Source organism: Aythya fuligula, chromosome 19 (genome assembly GCF_009819795.1).
Source record: "Aythya fuligula isolate bAytFul2 chromosome 19, bAytFul2.pri, whole genome shotgun sequence".
Lineage (NCBI taxonomy): Eukaryota > Metazoa > Chordata > Aves > Anseriformes > Anatidae > Aythya > Aythya fuligula.
In genome coordinates this window covers 5,281,208-5,304,181 of record NC_045577.1, presented here as the reverse complement: position 1 = coordinate 5,304,181, position 22,974 = coordinate 5,281,208, and the positions used below count along the sequence as shown (strand labels likewise).

At 38.8% G+C, this 22,974-nt stretch overlaps 1 protein-coding gene across 1 annotated transcript; it reads left to right on the top strand.

Annotated features, from left to right (window-relative positions):
- Positions 1-12,048: 12,048 nt before the first annotated feature.
- On the top strand, positions 12,049-22,665 carry GBGT1 (globoside alpha-1,3-N-acetylgalactosaminyltransferase 1 (FORS blood group)). Its single transcript, XM_032200292.1, has 7 exons — positions 12,049-12,442; positions 14,462-14,574; positions 15,583-15,645; positions 16,943-16,993; positions 17,092-17,127; positions 19,215-19,349; positions 19,789-22,665. The coding sequence occupies exons 2-7, from the start codon at positions 14,513-14,515 to the stop codon at positions 20,465-20,467; spliced, it is 1,026 nt and encodes a 341-aa protein (XP_032056183.1). The 5' UTR covers positions 12,049-12,442; positions 14,462-14,512; the 3' UTR covers positions 20,468-22,665.
- Positions 22,666-22,974: the final 309 nt, after the last annotated feature.

Genomic DNA, 22,974 nt, shown 5'->3' with positions numbered 1-22,974 from the left:
TTTTTTTTTTGAGGTTGATTGGCTCACTCTTGGTTTACCCAAATATTTTTCCAGAAGGGAGACCAAAAGTGATTTTTTTTTTTCCACAAAAATAGCGAGAACAGCAATTTCCATTAAAAACAAACAAACCACACTTTACCTTTACCTTTACTTTTACAAGACTGAAAATGGAAAGACAAAGAAGATGTCAGCAGTGACCAAAAGTAAAGGAAAAAGAAAAGAGATTAGGGCAAACAAAAGGCATTTGGGATTTGAATCGAATTAATTAGGAGCTGTCAGTGACATAAGTCAAAAACAGGAAAAAAGTCAAAGAAACGGGATCGTGTCTATTTTACTAATATTTTTAAGCTGCTCTGAGATCTGGTTCATTTTATTTTACTGCTGCTTCTGATAATAGTGGTTGTGGTACTCCATAGTAAACAGGGAATAATGACCATACTGTAAAATTTCTTTCCTTTTCAGCGGAACTATTACTTCATGAAAAGCGTCTAGAGTGCCACTGTGCAGGTGTGGTGGAAGCTCTGAACAAGGAGAGAGCTGAATTCCTCAAATTTTGCGATCAGCAAAATGACATCATCAAAAACTTAAATTCTCAGATCCATGACATAGAATCAGTCTTCCTCAGTGCTCCTATGACTGAGAAGTAAGTGTGCCTCAGGTCATACTGGTTGTGAAATTCCAGACTTAAACGCTCCTGATTGCTTTCTGGGATGTTCCCAGTTCCTGGCTTGTGTTCTAAGTCTCTTTCATCTGTGTGACTCTTCAGTGAAGAATGCCTCATGAAACTTCTAAAAAAAATGAAAATAATTTGTTTTCTTTCTACTAAACTAAAATTGCTGCTGAATATATGACAATTTTAAAATATTTTCATGGTGATGATGGTCTCAGAGTAGAAAACCGTTTCATCTATTTAGATTTTATCAGTTTTATTGAACTTGTACAGTAATAGTAATTGACTAATTGGTTTTGAAGGGTAGTCTTCAACTGCTTGCTGTTGTTGTCTGCGTGTTCATCAAAACATTCAGTGTTCAGTGAGTCGTTTGCAGAATACTTAAACATTCCCGAGTTCTCAGATTTGATTGATGTCTTTTAACCAGCAGCCTCTGAACCATAACATGCACTCCTCTTTCAATGCATTTTCCCTGTGTTTTATTATTTGCTGCTAGGTTGGTTTCTTTCAGCAACAGTCTGCACTCAGAGCTCCTTAATCATCTGGAAGTCATCCAGGTTTCCCTGAGGAGTTATCGGAACTATTTGGAGGAAGCTGTAGGAAAATTAAGAGATTCAAATGTGGATTTTCTCAAAGCTTGCAGGTATAAAGATTTCACTGGAGGAATGTTTATAAATAGTCATCTATTTCTGGGTATTAGCATTTGTTATATAGGCAGAACAGTAAAATGAATGTTTTTGTTACTCATCTGTTTTGCTATATGTTTGTATAAAAAAAATAATAATAATTGTTAAGCCACAATGATTAGACTGTTTTCATCACATTTGTTTTGATATCTATGTACTGCTCATCCAAAATACTCTTTAAGTAAAGGAAGACTCAGTCAATTTTTTTCACTTTGCTGGTTGCTTTCAGATTATTTAGTGAAGGAGGCAATTTTTCTTCTGAGGAGGTACAGTCTTTCAGCAAGCATCTTCAGAAAGAAAGTGAGCGTATTGACTCATTTGAAAAGTTAATCATGGCTGATACGGAGAAAATGGAATCGAGCTGTTTGGAGCAGGTGTGTGCAGAGCTTCACTCTTTCAAGTTATGTATTATATTGGCATATTTAATGTGATTTATAATCAGCCTGCTCTCAGACTGGAACTATAAATACTGTTCTAGTTAATTCTTTGACAACTACATGATGGAAAAAATAAGTAGAAATGGTAAGTTCTATTACTTACGTTGAAAAAAAATGAAAACAAATTATCGTGTCTCTTGTTTCTGACATTTTTAAAGGCTACTGAACTTATCAACCAGGCTGAAACAAAGTTCCGTTATCTCTTTATGAATCGAGTCTTTATGGAGAAGATCCGGCAGCTTCTGACAAATTTACAGCTGCAAATCAAATCAGAGGTACAAACTGAAACATCGCAGCTTTGTTTAAATGAATTTTAATTGTTCATCTTTTATTACATCTAAGAGATTTTTGGCTGAGTTCAGAGTGGACTTATGTAACTTTTTGTGTCAATTCAAATCCACTATCTGGCTTTCTCATCCTAAACCATGGCTTTACTACAGCTGCAGCTATACTAGTACTTTTTGGTCTTGCAGCACATTGAGCATGTATAATTGAATAGACGGGCATTTTTGCATGGTGCAGTAAAGGACATGAAGTGTTGTTTTTGTGAATTACTGTTTTCAGCTCCTCCTCTGGGTACTAGTGACTGAGTGTTTTTACTAACAAGTCTAGTGGTTTCAAAGTGGAGTCTCTGAAATTCCCCAAAATGGGATTTTACTTCACCAATATATGTTTCTGGTTTTAGGTAGCAAATTCCAATTTACAAGCAGTGACATTAAAATCCTACCTGGAGAAACTCCATCAGAAGATAGATACTTGTGCTCACTCTACTGCAGATAAAGAAGTAAGTTCTAAACAGCATGAGATTGTATTCATTTGATTCACCATGCATTTTTATATATTGCAGTCTTTATATATCATACTTTAAATAAGCAACTATATTTCTGAGGCAGACTTATGTCTATACACATTGTGGGGCCTGGGAGGAGAAGAGTACTTTGTCATAGATTTTTTGCTATGGGAGGTCTTCTACTAACTTTCCTGCTTGCAAAACAAAAGCCTCAGTTTCTATACACTCTCATTGCTTCCACATATGCATAAACAAATTGGTGACAGAACAGATTCAAATGAACTTGTATGCAACTGTGTCAGCATATCTCAGATCTCGGATTTAGTAAATACCGCCTGTATTAACATATCTTTCAGGCTTTGACTTCTGAAGAGTTGTACAACTTTACCAAAGTACTGTTGAAGGAACTGAAAAAGAGAAGCCAGTATCTCGATTGCCTGCTAGTCGATACAAGAAGGCTGTATGATAATGTAGGATAGTATTTTAAGTTGTCTACATTTTATTTAATTTTGAGTTAATTTTTGATTTTTAATCTGTATACGTTTTAAAGGCTTTTCAGAATCTGTGTATTGAATTTTCAAATGAAGAAAAATGTATGAAGACAGAGTAACTTTAGGTCAGCTCTTCTACAGAACTGATTAGATTGGTCATCACTGAGATTACTAAATGTCAAAGCAGCATCACAAAGAGTTGGTCAGTCCTTTGCAAGCATTTATTTTCAAGGCATAGCACTGTTCATAGCTACATGTTTCACGGGTCCAAAAGAAAAAATCCAAATGCGTCCTAAAATGTTTGATGGAATAGAATATTTCTGTATCGAATGTTTTTGCTTCTAAATGTCACAGAGTTGCGTAGCTGTAACAACATTTCTCCTAAAATGATTTGGCCAGTTAAGCAAAATAGTGTCTCTTTGCTCAATCTACTTTTGTAACCAGCAACTACATGTACTGCTACTACTTGCCTGCTACAATCAACAGGCTTTCATTTTCTGCCCATTTCAGGAGCACTTTATACCTCCTGCAGCAGAGGTTACGTTACAAGGTCCAATTGCTCTTGCCCTTCGAACGGAGTGTCTCAGAGATGAGAAAATATTGACGATGATGGGGCTGGATCCTGTCAAGTTTCCTCTGTTAAATCCAAGCAGAATGGGAAAGTCTGCAGTTGATGATTTAGCAGTAAGCGTTATCCAAAATTTACTGGAGTGAGTATTTGTTTGCTTAAATATATTTTCCATAATTCCAGTTAACCAATTAAGTACCTTCATGGGGTAACTACATTTGCACTGTTGGTTGTAAATGTAATCCTAGCACTTGAATATTATCTCTGAAATTTAGCTGCACTTAGCACCTGGTAGGAGTAGAGAACTTGTAGCAGGGTATTCAAAAGCAACATAGCTCTTCATTTCGTTTCAGAATTAAGTCATCCTGGAAAAAATCTTCAGACCGAAATCCGGACAGAAATGTTTTCTCACATTCATTAGGACCAGGTATGCTGGCAGTTCCTTTAATTTATTTACATTCATCTAAACTGTATTTTCTAACATGTTATTGAGCAGGTCCGGCTTGTTCCAGGCCACTGGTTTACGTGCTAGCTGTGGGAGGATTGTGCATCCTTTCGTGTTGGCTGTTTTTACTTTGCAATAAGATGATGATTTTTGGATTTTTTAACCAGTGAAAGCTTCAGAATGAGATAGTATTGTGTTTTTGTTTTTAATGAAGTAGAAAAGTACCCATATTTGTTACAGAAAAAGCAAAAAGGCATAAAGAAAATAATTAGATGTCATGAAAATATGTAGGGTATCAGGAGTCCTTTCTGCTGTATATTATCATTGACTCAAAGGTGGGTGCAGTGGTTATCCAAATTGCTCCTGTCCTAATGTTCATGTTGCCTTATCTTTCTTCTCCAGAGCTTGATTTCACCAACTACTTCCAAAAATAGCTTCCCTTCTGCATTCCAGAGTTGCCCTCACTCCAAGACTATGGACGTAGCCCATTCATTTTCCTTCTTATTCCTTGAATTAATCTTGTTTTAAGTCCCATCCTACCTATCTTATATTTTATATCACAGTCATATTGCTCATGCCTCAAAGGACAGTCTTTATCACTATCACAGCTGCTAGGCTACTTCAGTTTTATCTGTAAGAAATGATTGTTCCTACAGTTGTCCTCTTAATGTTGTGAGGAAGCATTTTAAATAAGAATGTAAATTGCATAACTGTATAAGAAAGACTTCAGTTGTCATTTATACAATGTTCTTCATTTTTTCTTATTAAATATAAAGCAATTCTTCCCACACCGAAGAATTCTCACTTAAATGTATCTGATGGAGGTCCTCAGAACTCTGCTGCTTACAAGTATGCAGCTCGTGTCCCCAAGAAGTCATCTATTAGCAAAAAGATGCCAAGAGGAAGGTAAGATGTGAAAAGAAATCCCACTTAAAATTACTCCTGTGCAGAAATTTACCTAAACTTTGTACGCTGCCTGTTCTTTCAGAAATCCTTAATGCTTATTTGTATTAGCCTTCTTTCCACCTGTGATTATCATTTGGAATCTCTTCCCTACTTATGTCCTCGTGATCAGCTCTGCATTTTATTTGAGACTTTGGATGGAAAAACGTTTTTCTCCTGTTTCATTGGCTGTCGATTTGTATTGTGACTTTGTTAGAATATAGACTTTTAAATGAATATGTCTTAATTTGGGGGTCCAGTGTCTGAATAGTATATCTTCAGCTTGGTCCACAGATTGATGAAATGAGCCAATGTATTAGTGAAAACAACAGAAATCTTTTGAAAAACCGCTGAGAAGAGAATGTTTTTCTTTCATCATAAAATATTTTCATGTAATACTAGTTCTGGAGTTACATTTTCTCAAACTTTTCTTCTATTTTATATCCATCACACGACTGGCTCAAAAAATTGGACAGAGAAGCAAAGGACATGTGGATAGTTTCAAATTAATTTTTTGCCTTCTTAGCATACAGAAACACACTAGACCTGTTCTCAATGATAAGAGATACCAAATATTTGGAGAGAAGCCTCCTGAATCTGAGTAAGTCAAGTATATCTACAGTCAGAAATTCATCACTTGTGCTGGGGAGAGGGGGGAACTAACCAACCCTATCTATCTCTGCCCTTGACAGGGAAGGGGATGGTACTAGAGGATCTTTAAGGTTCCTTCCAACCCAAATCATGTTATGATTCAGAGTATTTGTTTGCATATGCCCCAAAAAATGTTTTAAAATGCACCTGAACAAAAGATTTGAAAAACAGTAAATATCACCAATGTGATCTTTCTACAGTATGATTGTCTTTTTTATTATTACTTTTTTTTATTTTCAGTACTTTTAAGGGGATTATTATGAATATTCTCTGGACAGGTAGTAACAACTTGCTCTGTCTTGCTGAGGTAAGAAAAAAAACTATGTTCTTCAGTTACTTTTGCTGTTGTATATCTTCTGTGTCTGCTAAATAACTTATATTTTGATGTTTGCATGGCTGTCCAAAAGCTTTACTTTCTTCACCAGTGCATTTAATTTTGAAATAGTGTTTGACACACAGTATTTTTAATTTAAGTGTTCTTTATAAATATCAACTAAGCATTCCAGAATCTGAGGCAGTGTAATACATGGGGACAAGCACAAACATTCATATCTAGTTGTATAGCAGAACAACTGCAAAGGCGAGGCAATTTCAACATTATTCATTCTAACAGCATCAAAAGAAAATATCAGACTGAAGCAGCATGAAGTTGTGACACATACCCACCTTTCAAAAGATTTTCCAAATTGTCATAAGTATACTGAAGCGTCAGTAAAAGTATCTATAATCAGAACATTCCTTATTAGGACTTGCTACACTATAATGCCATCTTAATAACTAATATTTGAATACATATACCCAAGTTAAGAGCAGTACAGCAGTGAGAGGACTGATAATATCTTTTCAGAATTGGCAATTAAGCTGCACTGTAGTCTCAAAAACCCTACCCATTCAAAGAGAGCAGATAGGCAATGAATTAAAGCTCCTGATACAGTGCAGGCAGAGGAAGACAACTGGTCTCAAGAAGGTGGTTGACAGCCTTATATATCCCTGCTACTGTTATATGTGTAGGTGTGACTTGTTTGAATGTGTTATCAACCCTTTTTCTGTTTTATCTTTACCTCCTGAAAGGAGTTCTACCAAAAAGAGAAGCATCAAATGCCAATGCCTGAAGATATTCCAGAGACATTTGAACACTGTGTGGAAATGTTCAGACAGAATCTATTGTCATACCAAAGTCAGACAGACGATTACTACAACTCCTGTCTTAAAGGTAAATTAATTCAGTTAAGATTTAATTTCACTGAAAATTGCAATGAATCAAGAATTACGTAGCCCAGTGGAAAAACTCCTGTTAAATACCAGTAAAATACTGGAAATTGGGCCAATAACCTCTTTAATATATTACTGACTACAAGGAGAATGGCAAAAGAGTCCTGGAGTAAGTTGAAAGATCTGTATAGGTTAACATCTTTTGGCAAGTGTGTTTCTGTAATCGTGGGATGTAGAAAAAGTGCTATTAGGGACAGAAGGAGAAAATTCCAACTTGTTTGATCCTGGCAGTGTACATTTGACTTGGCTGGGTTTTCTTTCCTTACAATGACTGCTTCTGTGTTACATAAACATCCCTATCTTTTCCAAAAAGAATTTCAGGATCAGTTGAAGTTGTTTGAAGAGGAACTCCCTTATGTCTCTCAGTTGGCGGTTGGTAGTCTTTTAAAAGAACATGAGCAGAAGCTCAGCAATTCTACTGGTAACATTCGGCACCTCTTCAATAAACAGCTAGAAGACTGGGAGAGCATGAAGGTACATATCCTGGACATATTGGAAAGCTTCCAGTGTAAACAATGCTAAACTCATCAGAATTATAAAATTTCATTTTATTACTCTCACTGTTTGCTTAATCACTCACTGCTGACCTCATCACTGATTTTATTTCTGTGTTTGCAGTTAGTCTGCAGTTCTACTGTAAACTTTGTATTTCTAGTAATTCAGTCCTTTCTCTCACTGCTAAAAAAAAAAAACAGATATCAAGTTATAAAAATTTCATGTTCACCTCTTGGTAAAGGGATTACTAATTGTGATGACTTGAAAATGATAAACAAGGTGAGCTCAGGCCCTGTTCTTCAATGGATAGACAATTTGGTATATACTGTACTGCAAGGTTTATTTAGTCAGCCTAGGAATAAACCAAATTTTCTTTCTTTCTGAATGTTGTGACATAAAATGCTTGATTTTACTACTTTTTCATTATGACTCAATTGCACGTTCATTATAAAAAGCATTCTTATGTGTTTACTTAAAGGTGGTGCACAAGAATCAATTATGTCCCTCCCTGGGACATCCAGACAACTTGCTTCAGCTGGAAGCTTTGTGCCAAGAGGAATCAAAAAGGCAAAAAGACCAAGCTGATGGTATTCATCTCAACACACAGATGCTTAGGGTAACTATAAAGCCATGGCTTAATATGAGCTTGATAGATGTTGCATTTGGAAAGAACAGATTTTGGATAGGTTTTTTCCTCTGCATCAAAAGTAAACTGAAAAATGTTTTCAGTTTTAGTGTTCACACAGTATCTTTAAGTTATGCGTCAGCAGCACATATATATTGAACACAGTTTAATGTATGCATAAATGCACATGTGCATGTACAAGCACATAGATTTGTTAGGGATCTAACTGATCTTTTGTATCACTCATAGAACATACTGAGAAAGTGATGACTTCTCTTTTACTGGCAGAGTTGTTGGGTGTAAGTCTACATTTAGAGTAACAGTGACATCCTCTGGTTAGTTATTTTACTTGCAGAAGGCAAATGCCTGGAAGGTGTTTTTACTGTGTGTGTTTCATTAGCACAAGTAATTGGCATTTTTCCATATAAGATTAAGAACTTGAACAAACAGAACTTCACAGGAGACACTCAAGAATCAAAACACTCCTGCTCCACACACGTTTCCTGCTCCATCGTCTAGGGTTATTGAAAGTCAGTTTTCCATCAGTTTTATTCCTCTCAGGCCACTTACTGAAAATTCTATACTGTCTGTAGACTCCCTATATTTTTTAATTCCTAAATAATATCTCCTCCTCTTAGCTCTGCATACACACAACATAGAAACACATAAACCCTTTTTCAGAGTAGTATCTGATGAAAGCACTCCGGCTCAAAGTACCTGAATTCCAAAACAGCCTTTGCTCAGGCAGAAGGATGCATTTACAGATTGCTGTTTTTATCAGGTTTAAATGCTCAACCCAAATATACAATTACAGGGCAGCTATACCCAGAACTCTGTAACTTTTTATACATTATTTTAGGTAATCAAGTACTGTTGAGAGCACTACAGAAAAACACTTTTTTAGATCCTTTTATGTATGATTTAGAGCCTTATGTCTGTGATCTGCAGCTGTTGAAAAACATCACGGTTGGAGAGTTGTGTAGTTCTTTTGGAGCTAAACTAAAAGGAGAGGAGATCAAATTATCAAAGGAATTCCTCTCACTTGTATCCAATGTCCCAACAGGACTGTGCTATTGAGTGTGCTCAGAACTTTGTTTCTGCACTGGCTGCCTTCACAGAAAAGCTGCTTCTGGAATTGGATGAAAGTATCACGATTGATGACATACAAGTACCGAGTAAGTAAAGATGAAATTGTGTGTTGAAAGTACTACTCCATTCCCAAAGACTGCAGCAGACTTTCCCTAGAAAGAGGAGACATTTGTATTCTATAGTTCAATGGAAAAATTTGCATGAATGCAAATGCAAAGCTATTTCTTAAAAGTAAAGAACATCTAACTGCATATAATTACTTCAAAACAATATTATGACTGCCAGTGTTTTGTTGCCACTGAGTGTATCATATATTATCTCTCAGATAGTGAAATACCAAGGGAAAAGACATCAGTGTTAATCCGTCGTAAAGAAGCTGGACTTCCTCTAGAAATCTGCAAAGTTGAACAGTTAATTGAACGTGGGAGCAGGTAATATCTGAAGATGCTGAACACTGTTGTATTCAATTTTTCTCCCCTGAACTGACATCAGACACTGTCCTTGTAGGTCTTTTGCTCCACTTGTTAAAACTGCTGAATAATATGCTTGTCATTAGTGAGGTCATTTAGCCAGTAATGGGGCAGGTTGGATGGGTAATGATTTTAAAGAAAGAATAGCAATCGATCCAGATTAATGTGAATTATGTATTATATTGTAAAGCAATATCATTTGAATTTTATTGCTGTGTCACTTTGCTTACCACTATTTACCACTTGACCATTTTCAAACTTGTGGAATATACTGTTATACTGTGTATTTTCACTCAGGAGACTTGGATTCTATTTACTGTGCAGAGCATTGGAGGCTTTAAAGAAAAAGTTGTACTAAATAAGGTAGTTTCTAGTGAAGAGTTAAAAAAAAAAAATCTCTTACATTTAAAATATGCTGTATGAACTAATATGATCTTCTCTCTTCTATTCTAACGTTCTCTATCATGGCTTTTTATTTTGGTTTGATCTGTGTTTTTTTTAAGGACTTGGCCAGGAATACCCATGACCACTCTTACAGACAATTCAGACTACATTATCTGCAAAGAAACTCCATCAGTTACAACAGCAAAGACTACACTGGGCCACGTAGCAGCAGTAGAAACAAGAGATGCTGTATATAAGGTTGGTCTGTGTGAAAGGACTGTTATGGAGCTTAGGGTAGAGGGGAGGCTGTTACTGTTATGGGTTTGTTTGTTTTAAGATTAAAATTATAGCTAGGTATGTTTTTAATACACACAGCAATTTCAGACATTAAAGCCATATTCACCAGGTGTAGAAATCCACTCTGTTGTCCATTTCTTTGTGATGACAAAAAGCAGACAGCTGGTTTTTCAGGGAACCCTCTCGTTCAGATACATTACAATGAGGAATTGTTTTATCAGAGAAGCATGGATGGTGTCAGAAATTAAATGCATTTCAGCGTCACAATTCAAAAAGTAGTTGAGGTCACCATATCTACACAATGCCATTTCAATACAGCTGAGACTCTGACTTGCACTCGCCATAGCTTGTGAAACAATAGTGTTCAGCAATTAGGGGAATATTCTTATGATAAATCATGTTGGAATAAATTACTGGTGTTTACACATCTGTCCTGGAATTAATCTTATTCCTAGTGAACAGAATTCACTTTTAAAACACATATTTTTAATAGGGAAGCATAAAAAACACAGTCAACAGGCAAACACCATTAAAACTACACATTTGCATGAGTGTTTTATGTATATAGTTATGGGTTACAGTACACTTCTGAAGTGAAGGTAGAGTACTGATTGTGTGCATCTAGTAAATACATGCCACAGTAATGTTTTCTTGAATGTGTAGTGCAGACTCAGTAATAAAGAAATTTTGAGTTTTTTACGGTAGTTCACAAGCTTTTGTTTAGGTATAGTACATTTTTATCAGCTTTGTAATAATTCAGTTCATAATGATGACTTAGAAAGTCCTAGGAAGAGTCAGAGTACGTTCTTTCTGAGGTGCACACATCTTCCTCCCTCTTCTCTAGAGAAGGTAGCTCTTTAATCCTAGGAACTAATGGAAGGGAGATGAAGATCTTGCATTTTTATAAAAATTTAAATATTGTAGATAATGGAATTTCAGAAGTATTTAAAATGAACACAGCAGAAGGCTATGAATAATTCATTGTTCATATATTTCTATTGTTTAAGGCAGAAAGTAAGTTTCCTGCATGCAATCATCTGATACTGAATAGGACTTGAAATTAGGCAAAGTAAAATTTTGTCTTATTGCTACTAATTTTGTACTTTGTTGTCGTTATTTCTACAGAAATACATGTATAACCTTGAGCAGCAGTTTGCCCAGATCAAGAAAGAAAGTACATCTCAGCTGGTGACAGTTCAGCACTGGGCAAATTGGTGGAAACAGTCCATCCAGAAGATTAAGCAATTCTATACGTGATAAGTCAAATCTTGTTAATGTTCTTATTCGACAAATAAATGTACTCTTTAACAGAGAGAAAGTTATCATACTGTATCTTTACTGGAGTAACTGAGGAATGTAAGTTGCTTTCTGAATGTTGAATTACATTATTAGCCTTATTCAAGCTCTCCCTGTTCTCTTTTCAACTTGCTTTCTGTTTACTTGTTTTCTGTTACTGAAAAACTCTGCTCTAAGCAGATCAGAGTGTATGTACTTACAGCTGCTTTTTACTGCAGTCCTGCAACAGTGTTTCTGGCATTGTACGCTTATGTTTAAATTCATTGTTGGTGTAAACAGACAAGTTTGTTCTAACATCAGTGATGTTACAGATACGGTTCAACAGAATTTTGTATTTTTGTTATTTCTGTTGTGCTGAGCAACTGCAGTGGTGAAAGGATCTTTTTATTTTTTTTTTCCCTCCTGAAATAAAAACTGACGAATGTGCTGTAAATGAAACCTAGACTCTGTACAGTTGGATCTCAGTCGGAGTGAGGTTAACTCATTGTGGTGCTAGCTGAAATGTGAGAACCTGAACAGCTAGAAGCCCAGCAGTGCATTTGGACTGACGTTCACGTTCAAGGCTCAGGCAAGGTTGATTGGGTCTGTCATGGCACAGCCTAAGGTTATAATTGTTGAAGGCAGCCTGTGTACAGATGGAATCCAGCAAGGAAACTTTCTTCAGCACAGGAGATGGCCTTTCTGCGGATGTCTTTTCTCCACGTTCTGAATGACACAGTTTTTCACATTCTGTCCTCAGAGCTCCTTACTTCATTTCTAGAAATCTGAAGTACAGGTTTAGAAACTTGAGTTGATCTGCAAGGAAAATTTTCCATGGAATGGTCTACAAATGAGGTATTTATCTGCAATCTTCAGTGCTTTCTGTAGCAGGGCTTGAAAATAATGTACTGCTTTGTTCTGGGAGGTCAAGCAAGTTCATTTATGCATAATATGGTAACTTTCAACTGTATTTCTTCTAAAAACTCTTTGAACAACTTTGAGAAACCTGAGTAACTATTTAAAAAACGTTTAGCAATTTTTCTCTTAGGAAATCCTGTTATTAACTGCAACCCTGTGTATTTCATTTTTGTTTCTGTTCATTATGAATCCTAGAACTGTAGATCAGTTTAGGATAATATGTCACAGATGGTTTTAGATGCAAGGAAATCTTCTGAACACATCTGGCTCCGGTGTTCCTGAAGATTTGCAGCAGAGAAAATGAAGCAAAAGGAGAATGCATCAGCTACACTCCTAATGATGCAATATTTCAAAGTATATGTACTGCATTTCCTCAGCAATTAGATGTCTACTCTGCAAAGGCATATGGACATACACAAAGCCTTTTAAAAATAGCTGAAATCACATGAAAATAATCAGAATGCACTTTTTTTTTTTTTTAATTATTATTCTGTGTTAATCGGTTTGAGGATAATTTTTGTTTTCCTTTCTTCTGTCTGTCCTTCGCCATTACCCCAGTTCTCTGCTCTCAGCCTGTACACAATGAGTGCGGGAGGATGGTCAGCCTCTTGGGTATTCTCATTTCCTGCGCCTATCTGCAAAGTGTTTCTGGTTTATATTTTCATTTATGCTTTGGAAGAAAACTTGAGATGTTTATGGAATTTGTTAAGTGGTATCCAGCTGGGAGGGGCTGCAAGCACCATGGAAAGAAGAATTAATTCATGGCTTGATGCTTTAGAAAAACAAATGGACTACATGGAATTATGCTCCATTTTCAGGCTATTACAAGGCTTTATACGTCATAAACCTGGCTAGGAGAGGTTCCACAGAAAAGATGTGTGGACTGCATTTGGATACGGGCTGAACATCACCACCAGTGCTGTGCTCTGGCAAAGGAGGCAAGTGTAGAGGGATGGATGAACTGTCACAGTATTTCAGTTAAGGGAGGTACTCCTGCTTTACTCAGTACTGGTGAGGCCTCTGCAGGAATCCTCTCACGTTTTATGAGAACATACTGATTCAAGGGAGAAAAGAGGGAAAGAAACATCAGTCTTCAGCTAAGTAAAAGAAGTCCCCAGGTGCATGATCATTGTCATTAAAAAAAGAAAAAAAAGACCCAAAATGCAGCAAGGGAGATCCTGAATAGGAAGATGTTAAGAAGCCTGATGGGAAGTGCAGTAAAGTGCTGGCATAGATTGCATATCCATCCTGTGTCCTGCCAGCTCTTAATGTCAAATTGAAAAACAGCTGTTTGAACTCTGCTCTGCAGACTTGTCAGCAGGAAAGGGATTAAACTGAGCTTTTAAGGTTAGACAGCTGAGCTGGGGGAAGTTGATTTTTATGGCTGCTGAAAACAGATGAGTAATTAATTTATTTTTTTAGTAAGTAAATATCATTACCTAATATGTGTTATTGTCACCTAAAGTTTTTTTGCTGGTTACCAGACCTCAGTTTACCTTCCTCCTACACACAGCTTCCGTAGAACCTGTCTCTGGTGGTGAAAGATGGAGTTTATCAACTAAAATGACAGCTGTATTATCTGCATATCACCTGATATGATTCAGTCAGGTGAATTTAAATCACAAAGGTGTGTGAGTTAGATGAATACATGGAGATCATGTATTAATAACAAGAAAACAGAATCAGATCAGAAACGTTCCTACTCCAGTTATAACTGTGATCGTTTCTCACTGAAATTAGAGACTTCCCAAGCATTTTACATCATCCACCTCAGTGACTAAGCAGCATGGCTCTGGCTGTCTAGCTCATTTCAGCTATCTGATTTCAGAAAGATTGAATTAATTTGAAGCTGTTTGAAGAACCTTATGCTCCTACAACAACAACAACAAAAATCAACATTTCTCTCATTTTGAGGTATTTGTAGCTGATTTTCCCTTGTTGTTTTGTTCTTTGCAGGTTGAAAGCTGCTGGAAGTAAGAAGTTGCCTTTCCTTCTACTCTAGAAGAGATGGTTTCCAGGAAAGTAGTGGGATCTCTTGTCTGTCTATCTGTTGTTATCACACTCATTTGGTAAGCATTTGCTAACAAGCTTTAACATGTTTAAATCATGAGCTTCCTGGCTATACCTATACCATAGTAAAAAGCATAACAGCAGAATAACAAATACAGGCTGTGCATTTTAAGGGAAGTGCCTCTTACAGCTTGTAAGAAAGAGCAATCATTAGTATAACAGATAAAGCAACAGTAGTAGGGGGGTAAGCCTCTGAAGGGAGAGAGGAAAATACTAATTTTGTCCAAATGAGGCAGCTAACACCGTGTCTGACTAACAAACAACTGTTCAAGTACAGAATATTCCAGTTACTTTTCATTTCAGACCTTAAGATCTGTCTCTTCAAAAGGTCTAAACTCAATCCAAGGTAACTAGGGATAGCTTGTACCTTTCAAACATTGAGGATTTGCAACATGGAGAATATTGACTCCTGAGTATGCTTCGTAAGTTCTCCTGAAAAAAAATCAAATTAAATTATTCTTAATGATACTGTGTTTCTGATGTTGCAATTTGTTGTTATTTCACATTGTGGGCAGTTGTATTTCGTTATTTCACATTGTGGGCAGTTGTATTTCATTATTAGCTAAGTGAATATAAGAAGCCATAAAGGTTGTGATCAAAACTGAAAGTAGAAAAAAGCCTATGTAACCTATTCATCTGTTATGTAAATTAAGACAGCAATTAACAGTTTCAGAAAGTGTCTATATGTTGCATCAGTGTATATTGCACACTTATGCATTTTGAAATTTGCCTTGTGAATCTCCATTTGCATACAATTTTTGAAAACATATAGTTTTACATTTTGTAGACCACTTGATGTAAATAGTAATATTTAGTCCTGACATTTCAAGCTGGATGCTTCTGGATTCCTTTTAACCTTTTTCTTTAAAGAAGGCAAGCAGTTAACTAGAGTTACTTCTCAAAATCTATGCCAGATTCTGAAAGTATTTTGGAAAATACCAAAAAGATATATTTCAGTGCTGCCTGTCTTAAAATGTTTTTTTTTTTTTTTTTGCTATCACTTACAGGATTACAGTTGGGAATGGGAAAGTGCACTACCTCCCCTACTACCTTCCTTGCCCTGAAATCTTGTAAGTCTCCCATTTTGTATGTAACGAGTAATATAGATCATTGTTACAAGAGCCGTACTTCTCTGACAGTTATTACCAAGCAGTCACTTATTCTTTATTTTATGCAAAGATGAATCTCTAATTAGTCACTTTCTTCAAATAAAATGGTGACAATTCAACCTTTTTTTTGCTTTAGTCTGCTTCCCCTTCAGTACAGCTCTATTTGTACAGCTTGCATGAGGTCTTGTTCGTTGTGTGTCACAGATTGTGACTAACAGGTTAATGTTGGGTTCATTATCAGGGTGTAATCACACACGTACACGTGTACACGCAGGATCTCAGTGTGCTTTGAGATGTGGATTAAGTCTCTCAGCTTGCTGGATCGAGAAACTTAAGTAAGAGGTGAAGCGAAAGATGCCATAAGGCCATAAGGAGTTCTGGCAGAGTTAGGAGTAACCCATTAGTCTCCTAACCATGTTCTTTAGTGTATGATCTGTGCTTTCTATTAAGTTTAAGAATTTATTTGTGTTGTGGCAGCAGTTGAGAATATGTGGAGAAAAAAATGAAAGGGTGGCTGCTTATCCAGAAAACTCTAAGGAGTCAGTTTCACTGCATGATGCAAACTGATTTAAAGTTAACTGACCTAGCATGGATCCTAACAGCTATCTCAAAACTGCATAAAAGGAATTTGGACTGTGAAGGAGCAAGATATCTAGGCTAAGTGCCTTCACTGCCATATTGGACCATAGCCGTAACACGGCATTCAGCAGGTTTACCTATCCTTTATAAGGACCTATTGACCTTGTAAACACAACAGAGATATGCAAATAGAAAATATGATCTTTTATAGAGGCATTTAAATTATTCCAAGCCATTAAAAATGCGGAGTCTTGTAAGATGGTTATTTCTCTGAATTCTGTTCAAAGTGTGATGTATTTCAGATAGTTCAGCCATCCAGGTGAACAGGAAAAGGTGTGAGGAATGAAATGCATACATGACCGTCACTGGAAGTCCCCAGCAAGCATGTGGCTTTTGACCCCTAAACTCTGATTTACTCACAGACTTGGAGAGCTGCCAGCATCTCCCTATCACTCTTTGGTTCTGCATCAAAGCTGTTACTTGTCTGGCAGCCCTTTAAAGTGTGTGCAGGCAATGCCTAACTCTGCACCAGGCAGAGCAGCGCACAGCAGCTGGAGTGAGAACTTGGTCAGATGTCAGTTCACCAGCAGATCCTGAAGCTAAACCTGATTCCCGTTTAAAGAAAAAAAAAAAAACAACACACATTACAATCTCCTTCTTTTCCCACCCCATCATGCAGCTCCATGAAACTCCAATACACAGAAGAGAAGCCAATCCAGCTTTTCCCCCAGTAAGTGATGGCTTTTGATTCCCTGACCTTTAAACTGCTGTTCCTTTCTCCCAGGCATATTCATGTATAATTCAGTGGATATTTCTTCCTTTTTGCAGATTACTTTATCAGCAGCCAAGAGTACTGGCCCCAAAGTAAGTTTCTTTGTTTGAACTTTGCTGTTTGTTTCTTACTCCTGCAAGTTAGAGAGCTGCTGACTTTGCTTTGGGTGCTCTGTAGCACTCAAAATTTCAGAGTTCTGATACACACTGAACAGTACCTTGTTCCATGAGAAGCCTAACTGCATGTGTATGTTTACAGCTGTCCATGTTGCTCTAAGATAGAGCACAGTCACCATATACTTGCTGCCATACCTACCATAAATTCCCAGTTAACACATTAGCACACATTCAGCCTGCCTACACAGCTGCTGCCAAGGACTCTTTCTGAGATTGGAGATGTAGTAGCTGGAAGACAGTAAGAAATAACTTTTGGAACTGTTCTATAGCTTTAGCCAGCTATGGGTGAGCTTTGAATCCATTTCAGGGCAAAATCAAGCAAGTGCCTTGTATGACCTTCAGCAATGGTTTCGGCTAACCTGCTGGATCTTACCCTGGAACAAATTACAGGCACTCATACAGGCCAGTCCGTCTGAGAGGCAGTCAAACCAGTGATTTTAAACAGACATGGAAGGCTTCAGGCAGCAGCAGCCAAGATGTGACTTAGGCAAATGTTCCTTGTCAGCTCGTGTTTGTTAGCAGCCTCCTTTGGGCCAGCTCATATGACCCGACTCTTACCTCTAGCAGCTCCCCTTCAGCAGCCACCATGCTGACACACATTAATAAACACTCCCTGTAGCAAGGTCTTTACCTTGTTGTTTTGATGGGATGTGCGAGGCCCGAATATTTCTCTCCCCCATGCTGGAATAAATTAATGTGCAAAATCAGCTCGTGTAGGGACTGAAGCAAATGAGGAGAGTATCATGTAGCTGTTAGTGCTGTGTTTTCTGAAGGGAGTTGACTCGTGTGCACTGAGTGGGTGCATACCATGGAAATGAGTCATTGGGAAACCCAGGGCAGCTCTGTAAGATCCGATGAAAAAAGAGCCCTATTTAGAGAAAAAAACAACATAGATTTCCTTCTTCCCCCTCTCTTTTCTCTCTCTGTGCCGTGTCCTCACCCCCCCAACAATTAACCCAAAAGGAGAACAGCTGAGTTAATACATTTTATGCAAACCAAATTCTTCTCATGTGATCTCATCTTCTAATCGTATGCATTACTATAGGAGGGAGTGAACTTGTTATTCTCATATTCTCTCGGAATTAAAGTATTAGATGTGGGTTGAAGGCGTACCGCTACCTCAGGCATCAAACTGCTCTGCACATGTCCCTGCGCTGTTACTGGGAGCATCTTGGGGGGGAGGCTGCTTTGGCCTCTGAGTGTGGTCCTCTACCACATGGCCATGACAAATTTCATTAGTAGGGTGATACAGATCATGGTCTAGGGTATATGTGAATAGGCTAAGGTAAAATGGACACTGTAAATGACATCCTGTTTAAAAAATCGAAAAGGTAGGAAACTCTGGAAGCAAGAAAGAAAGCCAAAATAGCATTGCATAACTGTAATTGGGCATAGTCAGACTCTGCTGCATGTATATTCAATATTTCCACCACCCACACACAAAGAATATTAAGGATTTTCTATAAGTGTTACACATTTGAATGATGGCTCACACACAGAATTTTAAATTATATCTGAATGCATTAAAGCTATATATAAATACTGGAAAAATAGACTGTCATGCCACAAGCTGTGTTTTAATAATACAATGACAATGGGGTATACTTCTATAGTAATTTTTATATTATTACTTCCGTATTAATTCATAAGTAGCTGTCTGCATCAGTGATAGCAAACGTGTAGCTTCCCATTTTGTGTGTTCAGTGATCATTAAACTTTCTTCAGCACAGAAGTCCTATAAGCTTAAATGAGATTTTAGTGTACAATCACTTTTTTTTTTTTTTTTCTTTTGCCAATTCTGTAAACAGTGCTGAATTTCATCCCAGGAACTGAAATGTCTATGCTCTATGAAATTAAATGAGAGTGCAGGAAAAGACCTGAACATAATACCATCCATATGAAGTTAATGCTAATACACTGTTCGGTGCTTCTTTCCCATTGACTGGGCTTGAAACCAAAGGGAATGGCTACATGTCAATAATATTCCCTTTCTTTTCTTTCAGGCGTCAGGATGTGCTAACAGTCACACCATGGCTGGCCCCCATCATTTGGGACGGTACCTTCAGTCCTGAGATCCTGGACAGTGCCTACCTGCCACTGAATCTCACCATAGGGGTAGCAGCCTTTGCTGTTGGGAAGTAAGTGAACCATTCAGGGGACACGGCTCTGGGGTTGTTCTTCCTCTGTGGAAAGCTTGTTTTGGCTTTACTTGTCCTCAGCAGAGCTGAAGTCTGTTCGAATCTGTAGTAAATTTTAATGCCTGTGTGTTGTGGCCACAATCATACAAGCCTATAAGACGATTCAGCACCCAAAATACCTGAAGTGTGGTCAAGATTTTTAAAGAACTGGCAGGTGCCTTGGGAATTAGAGATATATTGATGGGTGGGTGGTTGGTCAAAGCGGGGATAATCCACTTGTTCCTTGTCATCCACTGTATTTTACTGCATGTGTAGCATACGGATCCTTGCAGTAATAGCTAGTTAACACTCTTCATCTGTCTTCACTCATTAAAGTACCCCTCATAACCCACCATGCAGCCCCATGTCTCTGCTGTGCTCTTCCTATGTGTCTGTACAGATACACAAGATTTGTGGGCCGCTTCTTGGAGTCAGCAGAGAAACATTTCATGAAAGGCTACCGGGTGAACTATTACATCTTCACTGACAACCCTGAGACAATCCCCAACGTCCAGCTACAACCTGGCCGAAGATTTGTCATTGTCCCTGTCAAGAAGTACCCCAGCTGGCAGGAGCTCTCCATGCGCAGGATGGAGGCCATAAACAAGCACATAGCAGAGACGAGCCATCAGGAGGTGGACTACCTCTTCTGCCTCCACATTGACATGGTGTTCTGCAACGCCTGGGGGCCTGAGACCCTGGGTGACATGGTAGCAGCCATACACCCTGGCTATTTCAACGTCCCTCGAAGTAAGTTCCCATACGAGAGGAGGAGCTCTTCAGCAGCCTACATCCCTGATGGAGAAGGGGACTTCTACTACGGAGGAGCTGTGTTTGGAGGGCTGGTCAGGAAGGTCTATGAGTTCACCAAGACTTGCCACATGACGATCCTGACAGACAAAGCCAATGGAATCATGGCGGCCTGGAAGGAAGAAAGCCACCTCAACAGACACTTTCTCTCCCACAAACCCTCCAAAGTACTCTCTCCAGAGTATTTATGGGATGACAGGAAGCCAAAGCCCCCTGAAATTCACCTCATACGCTTCTCCACAGTGGATAAGAACTACAAAGAGATATGAAGTCCTTTCACAGACGTTCTCCATATGATCAAACCCACTGAGTATTAGCTCCCAGAGAATAGGCCCCACTGTGAATATTTGGTCGCACTGTGAACAAACTGAGAAAGGAACGTGTGGATATTTTCTCTGGAGACTGGGAGACTTAAAGCATTTCAGAAGCAGCAGCCAAAGTGGAGATGAGAACGGAAAGGTTTCTGGGTTCCTAATCTTTGTAAGTACAGGTGTTCCAGCTGAGGCCGCAGCACACAAAAAGGTATCCGAAAGGCCAGCCATCAGATGTAAGGCTGTCCTTATAGCAGGCCTGCAGATGTCATTGCCTGAGTGTTTTCCTTACAGAAACTTAGGCGGGATCAAAACAGTGTTTTACATCTCCGTGGAGGAAGAAAGTTACGTAAAGAACTTTCCACTTAATAAAATAATAACAAAACGTGCAGGGTAATAAATTTCGATGTACCGTGGTTTAAACTCACAATGTTTGTCAGGATCAGGAAGAAACTTGCTCTCAGAGCAGGTTACACCTAATTAGTGTGCAGCAGGGTTTCTTGGGCCTTCTTAGCAGTGGGCCGGTGCCAGCCATTGCCAGGAAGAATCCTGGCCTGACAGGACAAATCGTGTGGATTCACGTAGCAGCCATCTTCCAAATTCCAGTCTGTGTTTTGGAGACCTGAATTTAGACAGAACTGGCACAGTTCAGACCCAGACTGAACTTCTTTGGCTTTGTTCCAATCACAGATGTGCACTGAACCTTTTCCCTGGTTCGCATGTCTCTGGGGATTATGCAATCTTTTCCAACACAGAGAATCTGGTATGGGAGGTCTGTGTTCTTATCCGTTGCTTCAGTCCTTTCCAACTTTTCTAAGCTCTGTGAAATAAATTGGCTTGGAGTCGTTGGAGCCAACAGTAACAGCTGGTGCATTTCCAGCAAGCAGGGTGATTTCATTTCATAATGAAATGAGCTAGTTAAACCGTGGGTTCAGCCTAGAGCTGGAAGTAGGCTGGGGTTAACATTTCCTTTGCATGAATAAGATGAGAAGCCGAACCAGGTGGTTTGCAGCCTAAAAAGCCTGAGAGCTCACTCAGGTAGACAGGCATGGGTGATGACTAAACACGGGGAACGGCCACCAACAGCTGCATAACTGATTATCAGCTGAGGTCACAGCATGGAGGTTTGTGTGCTGCCTCCCCTGCCGCAGTGCATTGCCTGTAAATATCTCCCCTATTAGCTCCTAGGCATGCTACCGACGGGTGGTGCATGGCCGTGCTGTGGTCATTTAATGCGAGCAGGGAGCAGCCGAGAGGGGCAGAGCTGGGTGTTGCTGCCATGCTACACGGCGCAGGGAGGAGAAGCAGGGGTGAAAGGGTTAGGCTGGCTGTTTCTAAGGGAACAGTTTAAGAAAAGAGGAAAAAAAAAAAAAAGACTCATTTGGCAGAGAGAGAAAATGGGGAAGAGGTGCCTGACTGTACTTGCCTCTCTTCACATGAGAAAGTTGTTGTGTGGCAGTGCATCATGTATTGAAAGCTTTAGGGCCCCACCGTTGATTGCAGATGACTGAACTACCCGTTTCAGCCCTATGTGAGCAGGCGGAGAATGGCCCGTGTCGCTGCAGGCATTTCCTCTTGCAGGAGGCTCATTAGAAAACCTTTCACAGTGCTCATAATAGGGATAAGGTACACAAAGCACCTTTAGTCCCTAGAGGCAGCCTGGTCTGTTGCTTCACGCTTTCTCCATCAGAGGGTCTGCCCTGCCTTGTTTTCTGGGTGCTGTGGTGCTGGAGGAGACACCCCACTGACATAACCAACCCAGAAGGGATTCTGCTGTGAAGATGTCAGTGTTTGTAACCACGGAACCTCATCCAGGCCAAAAGGGTGAAGAAAGATCCTTATCCTAAGCTTTCCAAAAATCCTGCCAAACCCAGGATTAATACTGAATATTTTCTGATTGTAAAACAATAGTGTCCAAGGCCCATGACTGAAACTAGGGTTTCATTATGCCAGTTACTATATATATGTGTATGGATTCCTTTTCAAGCCAGAAGGAACTGTCTGGTCCGATCTCCTGCACAGGCCAGGCCAGATAATTTTATCTCCTGATGTCAATATCAAGCTTACGATATGTAGCTGAGCTGTGCTAGATCTCTTAGAAAAGCATTCAGACCCAATAAAACCTTCAAGTGATACAGAAACCACAAATCCGTAGATCAGCTGTGCCGATGGTTAATTCCTCCTGTGCCTTAATTCTGTTCTAAATCGGTCTGTGTTTTCAGCCACTGAACTTCCTTCTGCCATGCTGGATGATTCGGATTCCTGTACAGATATTCATAGTCTAAACCAAATCCACCATGAGAGGAAATTCCCCAGCACAAAAAAAATGTGCGATAGAGGCTGTTTAATGGAGTAAGTGTTCTGAAAAGTCTTTAGTGAAAAGCTTGGTCTCCTGCTCTGCTTCCTATCCGTCCTTTTGGCTGGATTTAACACCCAGACCTTCCCCCTGTTGCTGGCAGAGCAGT